Below are 15,085 nucleotides of genomic sequence, written 5' to 3'. Positions count from 1 at the left end.
AGGGTTTGAGTTTGCCCGGAAACGGAAATTGCGTCTCAATTGATGCCAAGGCATGATTTTAGTGAATTAAAATTTCGTCGAAACTGCACCGAGTTCAGCAGATCTTTGTATTGATTGTAATTCGACACTTTAGTGTTTCTAAATATCGGTCGAAGCGCTCAACTCTGAATCGCTACTGTTAGCTAGCCAATTATTTGTGGCTCTTTCAAATCACATTTTTAAGAAGACGTTACAAATGTACTGACTTCATATGAACGTTACCAGCTAGCCTAGCCCAAGTTGTCATTCCAAAACACGATTCATCAGTTTGTTAGGCTAGCTAGGAAGTGTGGGTAAACAAACGTTAGTGTCAGTGACTTTTGAATTGTATCAACATTTATTTTTACAATGTGCCTACAGTCAAATACTTTCTTTTACACAGGAGTGGTTGGTGGTGGAGTTAAACCTAATTGCGTCTCTGCTATCAAGACGAGGAGGGGGGATTATCTTGAGGGCAAATGGCAAGTGAAGGAATTCCTCCCCAATCTTCTGTTCCCATGGCTAACAGCAAAGAGAAGCAAAATACTAACTGCATTTGAGATATTGATGCGTACCTTTTTCACAAAGATTATTGCGGCCCTGAACCGTTGTCCTCATGTGACTGAGTGCTTTAGTGAGACTTGAGAGGTGCCACCTGTGGACGAGAAGCATTGGCAGTTTCCACCTTTTTTGCTGACTCGTTGATATTGTGTTTTTTTGTGGTTTCTTCTTTGTTTGGCAGATGTATCATGTGCAGCGTAGTCTACGGAACGATTATTAAGAATCACGAAAATATGTAAATTAGAGCCCGACCCAAATTAGATTTTTGCTTCCGATTCCAATACCTCTTTTACGGAGGCAGCAAAGTCACCGATATATCTGCCGATATATTGTTTTTTTTAGAGGTGGAACTAAAAACATACTTTTTAAAATTTATTTTTTACACAGATTGTTCTTCACGGGATTAACAGATACTCTGAATGATGATTAAGAATCACGAAGAAGACGTAAGTTACCCTCATTCTCTCCCCATTTACTCTGACACTTTTCTCCACTGTATGCTCTGGTAAACAAAACTGTTGTGTGAAAAAAGGATACACAGTTGTGTCGCGCAATCATGGGAGAATCTCATTTGCATACTCCTCACGTCCTGTCCTCAGTCCTGTCCTCGCCTCCTTATCTAAATCCAATGATGAGAAATCTAATTGTCCCGCCACTCTGACCTAATCCTCCAATGGGTTTTGAGAAGGAGGCGAGAAGAGGACCCGAGGATGCTCAATTGAGATTGTCCCCATGACATGGAACCATCAACACCTTGTTGTATCACTTCCTCCAAGCTTTGCAAGCTGTTGATTCACCAATTTAGCTACACAAACTGCCTGCAGCTGCCTCTGTTAGTGAAAGCAGTCTTTTGTTTGTCTCTGCAGGAGTTTGTTGCTGTACGGGTCCAAGATCCTCGGGTTCAGAATGACGGGTCTTGGAATTCGTACGTAGATTTCAAGATATTCCTACATGTGAGTGTCCATTCACTGTCTAAACTTGACAAAGAAGCAGTTGTCTCAATGTGTGCGTAAGTCCTTACTAGAGCTGTAGATCCGAAGTAATCAGGAAGGGCTAGTTTGAAATTTCTTTACTCATGATGTGCATTTATCATAGATGAGGCAGGACCAGGAAAAACAAATTACTACTCCTATCACCAAATTAACCTACATGTCACTAAAGTGGATGGCCTGTGGGTTAGAATGCTGGAGTTGAATGAAGGATAAATCTTGTACTCTATTCCTAATCATTTTCCTTTTAACAGAACCAGAGACAAAACCTCTGACTTTCAAAAGTTTATAAACCAGAAGTGTCATAAGAAAATGCACTAAAATATGAATGTTACAGAAAGTTCTATATATACTTTCCAGCCAGCACATGACTCCCACATAATAACTGGTCATTTTCCATAGCTGTCCATTATCCTCTTCACGCACTGCACAAATGTGATTTGCTGCTGGCTGCTTATCATTTCGGGACAAGAGGCCCAGCTCAAGGCCAAATTATTTTCAATTCACATGACGTTTCCCATTACATCAAAGTTATATTTCTAAATACTAAAAAACACCGAAGGTTCAACTAGACAAATTACACTATGAATATACTTGATTAACTGAATATGCTTTACAGAAGTCCTCAGAGGTAAACATGTTTGTTATGAATTCTACAACGATCATGTGCTTTTTGTTAATCTCTGCAATTCACTTTGCTCTCGCCATGATGTTTGACTCATGGTGATGAATAGCTAAACCAGCATCAAGCTATTTTGATGGAGACTTATTCTCGAACCCATAACAACATTTTGTGCTGGCTAGCTGGAGAAACTGGATGCTTAAAAGTAGACTCGGCGACATGATGTCGATGCAGAAAGTAAACCGCAGTGGGTAAATTTCCGCAAAAACTAAGAGCGTTGAAGTGCGAGTCTCAACTTCTCCACTGTTTTGGTGCACTGGCTACCACGCTGTAACAGTATGAAGCGAACCTGTGCACATGCGCAGATACTGTGTGACTGTGAGAGCGAAGTCTTACATCTCGCTCATCTCAATATCTGCGCTGCTGCTCGTGGCAAGGTTATTTTGCTGAGTCTACCTTTTAACATTGGACGGCTTTATTCAAATTGCATGACAATCTAGTGTTGACCTTGTTCTCTGTAAACACAATGGAATCCTGCAGTTCAAGTTCTTAATCTGTATTGTCCTTGTCCCTTCCTGACATTAGCCTATGTGCTTGATTCAGTCATCAGAAGGACATGATGCAGAACATTTTTTAATGTGTTGAATACAACAGGTGAAATATTTACTTACCAGCTCTCTTACAAGGAATTGCCAGACTTCAGCCACCCAAGCCATGGACTGTTCTCTCTACGACCGCCTGGCAAGCTCTATCCACGTACTCACATACACGCAGTCGCTACTTTTTACTTCTATTATTATGTAACCTGATGCCTAGACACTTTACCCCTGCCTGCCTACTTACCTCAATTACCACATATTACTGCACGTTGATATGCTATTGGTACGCCTTGTACAGTGGGGCAAAAAGGTATTTAGTCAGCCACCAATTGTGCAAGTTGTCCCACTTAAAAAGTTGAGAGGCCTGTAATTTTCATCATAGGTACACTTCAACTATGACAGACAAAATGAGAGAAAAAATTCCAGAAAATCACATTGTAGGATTTTTAATTAATTTATTTGCAAATTATGGTGGAAAATAAGTATTTGGTCACCTACAAACAAGCAAGATTTCTGGCTCTCACAGACCTGTAACTTCTTCTTTAAGTGGCTCCTTTGTTCTCCCTACTAATTACCTGTATTAATGGCATCTGTTTGAACTTGTTATCAGTATAAAAGACACCTGTCCACAACCTCAAACAGTCACACTACAAACACCACTATGGCCAATACCAAAGAGCTGTCAAAGGACACCAGAAACAAAATTGTGGACCTGCACCAAGCTGGGAAGACTGAATCTGCAATAGGTAAGCAGCATGGTTGGAAGAAATCAACTGTGGGAGCAATTATTAGGAAATGGAAGACATACAAGACCACTGATAATCTTCCTCGATCCGGGGCTCCACGCAAGATCTCACCCCGTGGGGTGAAAATGATCACAAGAATGGTGAGCAAAAATCCCCGAACCACACGGGGTGACCTAGTGAATGACCTGCAGAGAGCTGGGACCAAAGTAACAAAGCCTACCATCAGTAACACACTACGCCGCCAGGGACTCAAATCCTGCAGTGCCAGACGTGTCCCCCTGCTTAAGCCAGTACATGTCCAGGCCCGTCTGAAGTTCGCCAGAGAGCATTTGGATGATCCAGAAGAAGATTGGGAGAATGTCATATGGTCAGATGAAAACAAAATAACTTTTTGGTAAAAACTCAACTCGTCATGTTTGGAGGACAAAGATTGCTGAGTTGCATCCAAAGAACACCATACCTACTGTGAAGCATGGGGGTGGAAACATCATGCTTTGGGGCTGTTTTTCTGCAAAGGGACCAGGACAACTGATCCGTGTCAAGGAAATAATGAATGGGGCCATGTATTGTGAGGTTTTGAGTGAAAACCTCCTTCCATCAGCAAGGGTATTGAAGATGAAACGTGGCTGGGTCTTTCAGCATGACAATGATCCCAAACACACTGCCCGGGCAACGAAGGAGTGGCTTCGTAAGAAGCATTTCAAGGTCCTGGAGTGGCCTAGCCAGTCTCCAGATCTCAACCCCATAGAAAATCTTTGGAGGGAGTTGAAAGTCCGTGTTGCCCAGCAACAGCCCCAAAACATCACTGCTCCAGAGGAGATCTGCATGGAGGAATGGGCCAAAATATCAGCAACAGTGTGTGTGAACCTTGTGAAGACTTACAGAAAATGTTTGGCCTCTGTCATTGCCAACAAAATATTGAGAAACTTTTGTTATTGACCAAATACTTATTTTCCACCATAATTTGCAAATAAATAAATTAAAAATCCTACAGTGATTTTCTGGATTTTTTTTCACCCCTCATTTTGTCTGTCATAGTTGAAGTGTACCTATGATGACAATTACAGGCCTCGCTCATCTTTTTAAGTGGGAGAACTTGCACAATTGGTGGCTGACTTAATACTTTTTTGCCCCACTGTATATAGCTGACATTCTTGTGTGTTTTTCTTTCCCTTAACTTTGCATCGTTGTGGAAGGTCTTGTAAAAGAAAAGAAAACACACAAGAACATCAGCTAAATACAAGGAGTACCAATAGCATATTTAAATCTATTCAGCCTGAGGAAGAAGAGGCGCTGTTGTGCCCGCATCGTGAGTGTGGACCATGTTAAGTCCTCAGTGATGTGGACACCTGAGCAACTTAAGTTATTGATCCACTGCACAACAGCAGTGGATGTCATCCGTCTTACAGGCTCCTGACCAATTCTCCTATTTAGTGTTTATTTTTTTTAATGCTGATTTTTAACTTTTGGTTTTTACATAATGCCTCTGCCATCTTTTCCTACGACCGAAACAGATTCTGGACATCAAAACAGCCGTTATTAACCTCAATTTGGATGAACATTTCTACTTGAGTTGGCAGCTCTAGACAATCTGCTTACTCCGGACCAGGCCCTAATCCCTGGACTCAAAAGAGGAAGCGGTGGCAAAAAGAGGCAGGGGTGTTTGATGACTCAGCAAAGGTCGTTGCGGGATGACTTGTCTTCATCTGTGTACCATCCTTGAAAAGCGGTAACTCTAGCCTTTAGCATAGTGCGGATGTCACCGTTAATCCAAGGCTTTTTGTTCGGGTAAGAACGCACTAGGGGTGACAACGATTTAAATGACAGGGATTTTTTTCAAAAAGTTAATCATCCCTTACTGAAAACTTTTTTTTAAATCATTTTATTTTGCAAAATTACACAGAACACAAATATAAACACAACAATTTCTACGATTTTAACGAGTTTCAGTTCATATAAGGAAAAGAGTCAATTGAAATAAATCTGTACCACAACCTCACCGTCACCATGGGGCATTCTGTTTACCATCAAACCGCTCACCCACACAACGCCATACACGTTGTCTGCAATTTGCCCGGTACAGTTGAAACCGGGATTCATCCAAAAAGAGCACACTTCTCCAGTGTGCCAGTGTCCTTTGAAGGTGAGCAATTTGCCCACTGAAATTGGTCACGACACCAACCTGCAGTCAGGTCACAGGCAATCCCGCAGGTGAAGAAGCCAGATATGGTGGTCCTGGGCTGCCTTGGTTACATGTGGTCTGCGGTTGTGAGCCCGTTTGGACGTAATGCCAAATTCTCTAAAAATATGTTGAAGGCTACTTATGGTAGAGAAATCAACATTAAATACTCTGGCAACAGCTCCGGTCAGCATGCTAATTGCATGCTCCCTCAACTTGACATCTGTGGCATTGTGTTGTGTGACACAACTTCCCATTTTAGAGTTGCCTTTTATGGTCCTCAGCACAAGGTCCACCTGTGTAATGAACATGCTGTTTAATCAGCTTCTTGATATGCTACACCTGTCAGGTGGATGGATTATCTTGTCAATGGAGAAATGCTCACAAACATGGATGTAACAATGTGTACACACAATTTGAGAAAAATAAGGTTTTTTGTGTGTATGGAAAATTTTGTGAATCTTTTATTTTAACTCATGAAACATGGGACCAACACTTCACATGTCGTGTTTATATTTTTGTTCAGAGTAAAATCATGGTGCAGTTACCACTAACTACCACAGGCCCTGCTCATCAACATCATAAAGGGAAAATTAAACAAACATCTAATGCAACAATGCTTTTTGTGTTTAGTAGGAGGAGATATGCGTCTTTCAAGTGATTTGCCTTGGATATAAAGCGCTCCGCACGTCATAGTCATTAACAAATAGAAAAATGGTAGAGCGAGAGACACAGGGAAGCAACAGCAGTGAAGTCGTGTATGGCAATAGGCTAGTGGTTAGAGCGTTGGACTAGTAACTGGAAGGTTGCAAGTTCAAACCCCCGACCAGACAAAGTACAAATCTGTCGTTCTGCCCCTGAACAGGCAGTTAACCCACTGTTCCTAAGCTGTCATTGAAAATAAGAATTTGTTCTTAACTGACTTGCCTAGTTAAATAAAGGTAAAATAAATAAAACTTTGAGAAGGTGATGATATGCAAACTGCGAGGTGGACTTGCGCTACAGCGGCAGTACAGGTGCAGTGCTGAACAGGTTGACCCAACCCATTGCTGGCAGGATGGAGTGAGAAAATCACAGCACTGATTTACAGAAATGATTGAAGTTGATATGCAATGGTAGAGGATGTCAGCTTCAGAACCCTAATGTAGCATTTCTCTATCCTGGTCCTGGGGACCCAAAAGGGTCTTTGTTTTTGCCCTAGCACTACACACTTGATTCAACTCATCACCAAGCTAGCTTGACTTGCTATAAAGTTAGAGAAACAAGTTGAGGAAAAAGTAACTAAAGAAAATAACATGTTTTATTATCATCCGAAACAATATATTTATCCTTTCTTGAATGAGAAGGTCATATTTTGCAATCTGCCAAAATAAATGCATTTATAAAAGAACTAATGTCCGGGCCATTAGAAATTCTGTTTGGTCCAGTAGGTTTGAGTAAATATATGTAAATCCATGTAAGAACATGCTAATGTAAAAAATGTCTAGTTGTTATTAGCCTGCATCAAATTTTATTTGTCACATACACACGATTAGCAGGTGTTAATGCGAGTGTTGCGAAATGCTTGTGCTTCTAGTTCCGACCATGCAGTAATATCTAACAAGTAATCTAACCTAACAATTTCACAACTACCTTATACACACAAGTGTAAAGATATGAATACGAATATGTACATAGCAATAAATAAATGAGTGATGGCCGAACGGCATAGGCAAGATGCAGTAGATGTTATAGAGTACAGTGTATATACATATGAGATGAGTAATGTAGGGTATGTAAACATTTATATATAGTGGCATTGTTTAAAGTGGCTGGTGATACATTTATGACATCAATTTTTCCATTATGAAAGTGGCTGGAGTTGAGTCAGTATGTTGGCAGCAGCCACTCAATGTTAGTGATGGCTGTTTAACAGTCTGATGGCCTTGAGATAGAAGCTGTTTTTCAGTCTCTCGGTCCCCACTTTGATGCACCTGTACTGACCTCACCTTCTGGATGATAGCGGGGTGAACAGGCAGTGGCTCGGGTGGTTGTTTCCTTGATGATCTTTTTGGCCTTCCTGTGACATTGGGTGGTGTAGGTGTCCTGGAGGACAGGTAGTTTGCACCCGGTGATGCGTTGTGAAGACCTCACTACCCTCTGGAGAGCCTTACGGTTGTGGGTGGAGCAGCTGCCTTGCCAGGCGGTCATACAGCACGACAGGATGCTCTCGATTGTGCATTTTTACAAGTTTGAGTGTTTTTGGTGACAAGCTGAATTTCTTCAGCCTCCTGAGGTTGAAGAGGCGCTGCTGCGCTTTCTTCACCACGCTGTCTGTGTGGGTGGACCATTTCAGTTTGTCCGTGATGTGTACGCAGAGGAACTTTCCACCTTCTCCACTGCTGTCCCATCAATGTAGATAGGGGGGTGCTCCCTCTGCTGTTTCCTGAAGTCCACTATCATCTCCTTTGTTTTGTTGACATTGAGTGTGAGGTTAATTACCTGACACCACACTCCGAGGGCCCTCACATGCACCCTGTAGGCCGTCTCGTCGTTGTTGGTATTCAAGCCTACCATTGCAGTGTCGTCTGCAAACTTGATGATTGAGTTGGAGGTGTGCATGGCCACTCAGTGGGTGAACAGGGAGTACAGGGGAGGGCTGAGCACGCACCCTTGTGAGGACCCAGTGTTGCGGATCAGCTGGGTGGAGATGTTGTTACCTACCCTCACCACCTGGGGGTGGCCCGTCAGGAAGTCCAGGACCCAGTTGCACAGGGTGAGGTCGAGACCCAGGGACCCAACAGCATTCTTACATAAGTATTCCTCTTGTCCAGATGGGTTAGGGCAGTGTGGTGGCGATTGTGTCGTCAGTGGACCTATTGGGGCAGTAAGCAAATTGGAGTGGGTCTAGGGTGTCAGGTAGGGTGGCAGTGATATGGTCCTTGACTAGTCTCTCACAGCACTTCATGATGACTGAAGTGAGTGCTACAGGGCGGTATTCATTTAGCTCAGTTAGCTTTCTTGGGAACAGGAACAATGGTGGCCCTCTTGAAGCATGTGGGAACAGCAGACTGGGATAAGGATTGATTGAATATGTCCGTAAACACATCAGCCAGCTGGTCTGTGCATGCTCTGAGAACGCGGCCGGGAATGCCGTCTGGGCCTGCAGCCTTGTGAGGGTTAGCCAATTTGTAAGTCGCTCTGGATAAGAGCGTCTGCTAAATGACTTAAATGTAAATGTTAACACGTTTAAATGTTTTACTCACGTTGGCTGCAGTGAAGGAGAGTCCGCAGGTTTTGGTAGCGGGCCTTAACCCGGAAGGCAGCCGCACCAATCTGTCGGAGGACAAACTGGCAACCGTGTCAGCGTGCATGCGCCCGGCCCGCCCGAGTCGCTAGAGCGCGATGGGACAAGGACATCCCGGCCGGCCAAACCCTCCCCTAACCCGGACACCGCCGCCCCATGGGTCTCCCGGTCACGGCCGGCTGCGACAGAGCCTGGACTCTAACCAGGATCTCTAGTGGCACAGCGATGCAGTGTCTTAGACCACTGCGTCACTCTGTAGGACCTAACATGTATTTTTTTTATTCGGTACATGGAATTTTATGTGCACTACGGCGTCACGCATAGCCTTATACCTCCAACAAGGACATTTGATGGAAACACACCTCTGGTGGGAAAATAGTGGACATTGGTTTTATGCATATTTTATGTGCATTTTTAGAATATTTGCATAAATCTGTCGCTAATTGGATGGAAACCTAGCTAATGAGAAACCCTCAGTGGTAGCCGTATTTCTAGCCTTTGCCATAGTGTGGAGGTCACCGTTAATGTAAGGCTTTTGGTTTGGGTAAGAACGCACAGTGACTGGGGATGTTGTCGTCTAAGCACTACCTGATAAAAGCAGAATAAGTCCTAGGATAGATGTTAATATTTTCTAGAGCGGAATGTTATCAATGAGAAGCCATCAGTTCAATGGGTAATTGATTATGGCTCAAGACTAAATGGCTTCTCTGAAGCAGGCTGTGTCTCGTTCTGCGGCAAGACTGGCTGACACTTCAGATTTTCTTAAATGCTAAATTGTGGTGATTTTGGTTGGGTAAATGCTGCTATGTTGTTGTGTACTGTCAACAGCAAATGTACAACAATGACAAAATAATATACATTGAGTATGCCAAACATTAGGAACACCTTCCTATTGGTGAGTTGCCCCCCACCCCGCTTTGCCTTTAGAACAGCCTCAATTCGTCGGGGCATGGGCTCTACAAGGTGTCAAGTGTTCCACAGAGATGCTAGCCCGTGTTGATGCCAATGCTTCCCACAGTTGTTTCGAGTTGTTTGTATGTCATTTGGGTGGTGGACCTTTTCTTGACACACACTGGAAACTGTTGCGTGTGAAAAACTCATCAGTGTTGCAGTTCTTCAGTCAAACCGGTGCTCCTGGAACCTACTACCATAACCCTTTCAAAGGCATTTCAATGTTTTGCCTTGTCCATTCACCATCTGAATGGCACACGTACACAATCCATGTCTCAAAGCTTAAAAATCCTTCTTTAACCGGTCTCCCTCCCCTTTATCTACACCAATTTGAAGTGGATTTAACAAGTGACATCAATAAGGGATCATAGCGTTCACCTGGTCAGTCTGTCATGGAAAGAGCAGGTGTTCTTAATGTTTTGTATACTCAGTGTAAATGTCAATTTTGTTTTCCAAATAGTTATCAATACTAGGGACAAAGGTTGTTGGGCTAGAGCTGGGATGATAAAGCTAAAATTACTGACACAGACATTACCCTCTTACCGAAGCAATTTTGTTTACCATTATTTGGTCAACAGTAGTCTCGCTTAGCCATACCTCAAATTCACCCCTACTTTGAAGGTCAGGAGAATTTTGCATTAGCCGAAATGGCTATAATTGTCTCCTGGAATTTAGATTGAATGTTACATTTAAAGAACCCTTCCCCCACATGCCCGTAGAAGGGGTGCTGCGTGCTCGTCACTGTTTTCCGACCGGGTAGGACACATTTTGCAGAGTTGTTGCGTGTGCAAGATTGATTACAGAAAATGGAAGAAGTGAAAGGAGAGATGCATTCTGATAAGCACACACACATGGAAGTTGAGAAGCATTTAAACAAATATAATTGGCAAAACACTTTTAAAAAAACTTTTACTGCTAAAGATACAAGTCTCACCTTTCTGTGAGTATAAACATATTGTTACTCTCAATATTGAGGAAATACCATCACTTGGCAGAGTATGTAATGGAGATGAACATTTTTGTAGGACATTACAGTTACTGTTCGATCAATTAAATGGCTATCCAGCACCAATGTCATATTTAGTTAGCAATCTAGCTCATGTGTTTTGAGTTCCCGCTTCCTCAGGTGGGTGAAGTATGTCGCATTTATCCTAGACCAATATGCCCCAAAAATATGCGGGCATATTGATCTGTAAAGAGCCTAAAATAAATCAGCTCATTCTGAATCATATTTTGACATGTTGCACATCAAAACATCCATCGATGTTCCCTGAACATGTTAGATAAATAGCAAAATTCTTTCATGTCTTACTTGGTACTGGAAAAGGTCAGTCTAGAGCCCTGCCGCTAATGGAAAGTAAAAAAGTTGTATTTATTGCTATTGTGCAAAATGTATCAATTTATCACAGTATGACTTTTTGTCCATATCTCCCATTGGTATCGTCTGTATCCACATGACATTATGGTGCACCCTCTTTTTACTCACAGACCAACAGCAAGGCTTTCACGGCCAAGACGTCATGTGTGCGCCGTCGCTACAGTGAGTTTGTCTGGCTCAAGAAGAGGATGCAGAAGAACACTGGCTTGGTGTAAGTCATAGCAATGTCCCCCAATGTGCATGGCTTAACTCCCCCTTTTTTATTTGTTGTAGAAAAAAAATAATTTGAAACTTTTAATGTGAAGTTGTCCTGTTCTGTGAGCTTTGGGTTATTCTCTGTCCTATAGACCTGTCCCAGACCTGCCCAGCAAGCCCTTCTTCTCCTCTAGTGGTGAGGACTTCCTGGAGAAGAGGAGGACAGGCCTGCAGTCCTTTCTGGACAAGTCAGTTCCTCTCCTAAGTTAATAATTAGCTACGACTTCACCTTTTCAATTATAGTGCTTGGTTGTTCCCTCTATTGGTCATTATATTGTCACACCTGAAATGAGCACAAAGGAAACTTTTTTTTAAACATGACTAATCAGATAAAATGAGACCCCAACATTGAGCATGACATTGGCGTACGTCGTTTGTCTTTCTTCAGAGTGTGTAGCATGACAGTATGTCTGTCAGATAGCCAGCTCCACCTCTTCCTGCAAACCCAACTGCCGGTTGGTCACATCCTGGACTGTGTGCAGGGCCACACCCCCTACACTGTGACAGAGGCCATCCTCACCTACGGCTCATCCAATCAGGGCCAGGTTCCAGAAGAGGACTTAGCCCAGGACCCGAGTCTTACTCCAGTTCCTTATGAGTCCACGGAGAGGTAAGACTGGAGTGTCAACAGATCAAATAGCACAACTGTCCACACAGACACATATGAGTTGTAGTTTTGAGATTAAACTCCTGGTGTGCTCCCGAATAGACTTGATTGTGTTCAGTAAACACAGTGTTTTAGGCCAGTATTCAATCCGGTCCGCATAACTAATTTCCGATTGAGCCAACATCTGCAGCGTTCACTTTGAATGCGATCTCCACGACCTCCTTTATGGCGCCTAGCCGAAAAGGGCCGATTGGATTGAATCCCGGCAGATGCAATGTTTGGTAACAGAATGGTGGTTTGCGCTGTTTGTTCCATCATTCTGTTACCAATCTTTGCATCTGCACTGTGCTTCAAGTAAAGGGCTTTTTGTGGAAATTGTTAAGTAGTCCTTATGCATAGAGTTTTATGGTTTGTTTAACTTTACAATCTTAGTATTTTTTTTTATTTACACATTGTATTTTAATTTTATTTACATACATGTTAAAGTGAAAAATCAGTCTTGGCGTCAATTCGTTACCCAGACTTGCATTTGAGGTTTTACATGTCAGTATAAAGGTCTTGTTGAGTCTTGTTACTTCATGGCCTTCTCGTTCCCCACAGCCCTGTTCCTCATCTACCTACCCTGCGATGTGAAGAGCCCCTCACCCCTGTGAACCTCACCTCCAGTGAGCCGGAGGGCCTACGGACTGAGAAGTTCCTAGCTGACCCCCATGACATAGACGCTGTAGAGTTACAGCTCGGTGAGAACCCTTCCTCAGAGGTCACCCAAGAGGACCACGATGTAGTCCATGTAGAGGCCGCCCTGGAGACACACGGCCCAGTGGAGACTATCTTTAAGTGGGACGGCCATGAAGACTCTACCCCAGAAAGGCTCAACCATGAAGAGGTGATCCACCACCAAGGGGATTGTCAACAGCAGACACTTGTGGACGCGCACTCTGAAAAGTACACCGGCTTGGAGGAGGAGTGTGTAACGGAGGTGAAGAATGAGAGGGTCATTGAGGAGACCCATACAGACACGACTACACAGACAATCCCTCAAAAACAGAGTAGCCCAGAGCTAGACATCCATGAGGAAACCCCTCAAGATGGCCTAAGGGAGACCGTTCTAGAGGACCTTAACCCTGCGGAGGAAGCTCAAAAAACAACCTCAGAAGGGGACAGTGACAAAGACACAGTAACAGCCATTGAGCTGGACAGCCAAGGACACACGGATGAGATCAACTCCCACGTAGAGATCAGCCTAGAAGTGGAAAGTGTTGATGACTCAACCCAAGAGGTAGAAAATTGAAATGTTGCAACCCAAAAGGTAGTAATCGATGACTCATCTTGAGGTGGAAAGTGGCGATGAGGCAACCCAAGGGAAGACTCCCTTGGACATTCAACAAGTAGATAATCAGCTGGACACAACAGAAGAGTTTGATAGTGACGAGGAAATTAATGGAAAGGACGGGGAGAGTCTTGGGAATGGGGAGACATCCGATGGGTGTAATAAGGAGAGCGACAACAAGGACACGAGACAAATGGCTACATGGAGTCAGCTCCTGACAAGGGACATCAAAAAACAGACCACACAGAGGCAGAAGACGTCCTCCTCCACAACAGACATTCTAAAGCCCGAAACTAACCAAGATCCCTCACATGAAGAAATCACACCTGAGGTAACCAATGCTCAGCGTACCAATGGTGTCAGTCAGAGAGGGAATTAGTCTAACTCAACCGGCTGTGTTGCCCCAATGGCATTAATGTGGCAAATAATTTGGCAGTTAATTCACATGCCTTCTGAATGCTGTGTGATCCAGAACTGTGATGCTGTTAAAACGTGATTACGTGAGTTTGGTGTGGGTGAATGTTACTCAAGACACTTGCAACTTATCATGCAATCAACTTTGACTGTGTTTTATTCATAAGTTCTGGGGGGAAAAAGTGTCATCCTGCATGCGTCCCCTTAGGCATTCTGTGTTGCTGTTGTGGGGCGGGTTTCTGGGTTCAGCTTGAACAAATGGGGATGAGTGTCGTTCCACCTAAAAGCACAAGAATTGTGCTGAAACAGGTTTCATTCCAGAAACATTATTTTGTGGAAATATAATTTGATCTCTGAGAAATAAATACAGTACCTAACATCCTATTTGAACCATCATTCTTCCTGACAAATGAGTAAGATGTGATCCAAATCCACCCATGGATCCCCCCACACTATACCAATCCCACCCCAATAACCAGTATACAGTATCAGTTTGCTATCTCTGACATGGAGCTGCGCCTTGCAGTATTGCTTTTTCATATTATGTAAAGTCGCTGTTCCTGACTGCCACACCATGACATCAGTTTGGCTAGTCTCCTGTGTTTATTAAATGGATCGCAACATTTTCTTTGCAACTTTGGGAAGTAAACCAAAAGCTTTTGCTCATGATCATCCTCCCAATTCAAGCCAGTCCTTCAGTTTGTCCTTCTCTTCGGCTTAATCTGTGTCCAGGAAATGAACCGTGTGTGTGGTTTATTCCGTTCAGAAAAGGTCTGGATTAGTTAGAACATCCCTGTTGAAAAAGCAAACCATCAGGCTACAGCAGTTCTACTGGTTTCAATGTTATGGTCTAATTGTCTTCAATGGTAAAAGTCCCAAACACACTGTACAGGGGTTTGCCATGTTGTGGATGTTTGTTCTCCATATTCAGCCTTTTAACAGTGCATTAGTTTATTTAAGTGGCATAGCAGTTGTTTGAAGTACCCCTTTTATGTTATGTAGATGATTACCAGACAGTTTTTTCCACTTAGATCATATAAGGATGTACAAGGGCAATATACCTAACTAAAAATAGTCAAAAATAAACTAGGAATGCACCTATTGATGACAATATTTCTGTGGAATATAATTGTACTTGGAAATAAAATGT

The 15,085-nt window shown here is 43.1% G+C and overlaps 2 protein-coding genes across 6 annotated transcripts in view; one reads left to right on the top strand and one right to left on the bottom strand.

Moving 5' to 3' along the window:
- Window positions 1–29: 29 nt before the first annotated feature.
- On the top strand, window positions 30–14,317 carry LOC135505017 (uncharacterized). Of its 4 annotated transcripts, none has more exons than XM_064924027.1 (8): window positions 30–237; window positions 422–500; window positions 967–1,025; window positions 1,446–1,532; window positions 11,440–11,540; window positions 11,677–11,772; window positions 11,973–12,194; window positions 12,792–14,317. In XM_064924027.1, exons 3-8 carry the CDS (start codon window positions 999–1,001, stop codon window positions 13,480–13,482), a joined length of 1,224 nt encoding a protein of 407 aa, XP_064780099.1. In that variant the 5' UTR covers window positions 30–237; window positions 422–500; window positions 967–998; the 3' UTR covers window positions 13,483–14,317. The 4 variants fall into 4 exon arrangements, with proteins under 4 accessions (XP_064780099.1, XP_064780098.1, XP_064780100.1 ...); XM_064924026.1 differs by having other exon boundaries at window positions 30–342; XM_064924028.1 differs by having other exon boundaries at window positions 46–116.
- LOC135505018 (src kinase-associated phosphoprotein 1-like) overlaps window positions 14,075–15,085 on the bottom strand; it is a 41,137-nt gene continuing 40,126 nt past the window's right edge. Inside the window, exon 13 of one of the 2 annotated variants that reach the window (XM_064924032.1) lies at window positions 14,075–14,728. The gene's annotated coding sequence lies outside the window, so the exon portion shown is untranslated. The remainder of the gene's footprint in view (window positions 14,729–15,085) is intronic. The other variant, XM_064924033.1, reaches the window with a different exon arrangement.

The sequence above is a fragment of the Oncorhynchus masou genome, chromosome 18 (assembly GCF_036934945.1).
Source record: "Oncorhynchus masou masou isolate Uvic2021 chromosome 18, UVic_Omas_1.1, whole genome shotgun sequence".
In the NCBI taxonomy this organism is placed as follows: domain Eukaryota; kingdom Metazoa; phylum Chordata; class Actinopteri; order Salmoniformes; family Salmonidae; genus Oncorhynchus; species Oncorhynchus masou.
Note: the sequence above shows the minus strand (reverse complement) of the source record. Positions and strands in the feature narration are given on the sequence as shown.

What these genes read in the sequence shown, in the direction of transcription:
- LOC135505017 (XM_064924027.1), top strand. Translation starts at nt 999, where the DNA reads ATGATGATTAAGAATCACGAAGAAGAC. An exon ending in CAGAAGAACACTGGCTTGGT is followed by an intron (nt 11,541 to 11,676) that starts GTAAGTCATAGC and finishes TCTGTCCTATAG; the next exon opens with ACCTGTCCCAGACCTGCCCA. An exon ending in CTGCAGTCCTTTCTGGACAA is followed by an intron (nt 11,773 to 11,972) that starts GTCAGTTCCTCT and finishes GTCTTTCTTCAG; the next exon opens with AGTGTGTAGCATGACAGTAT.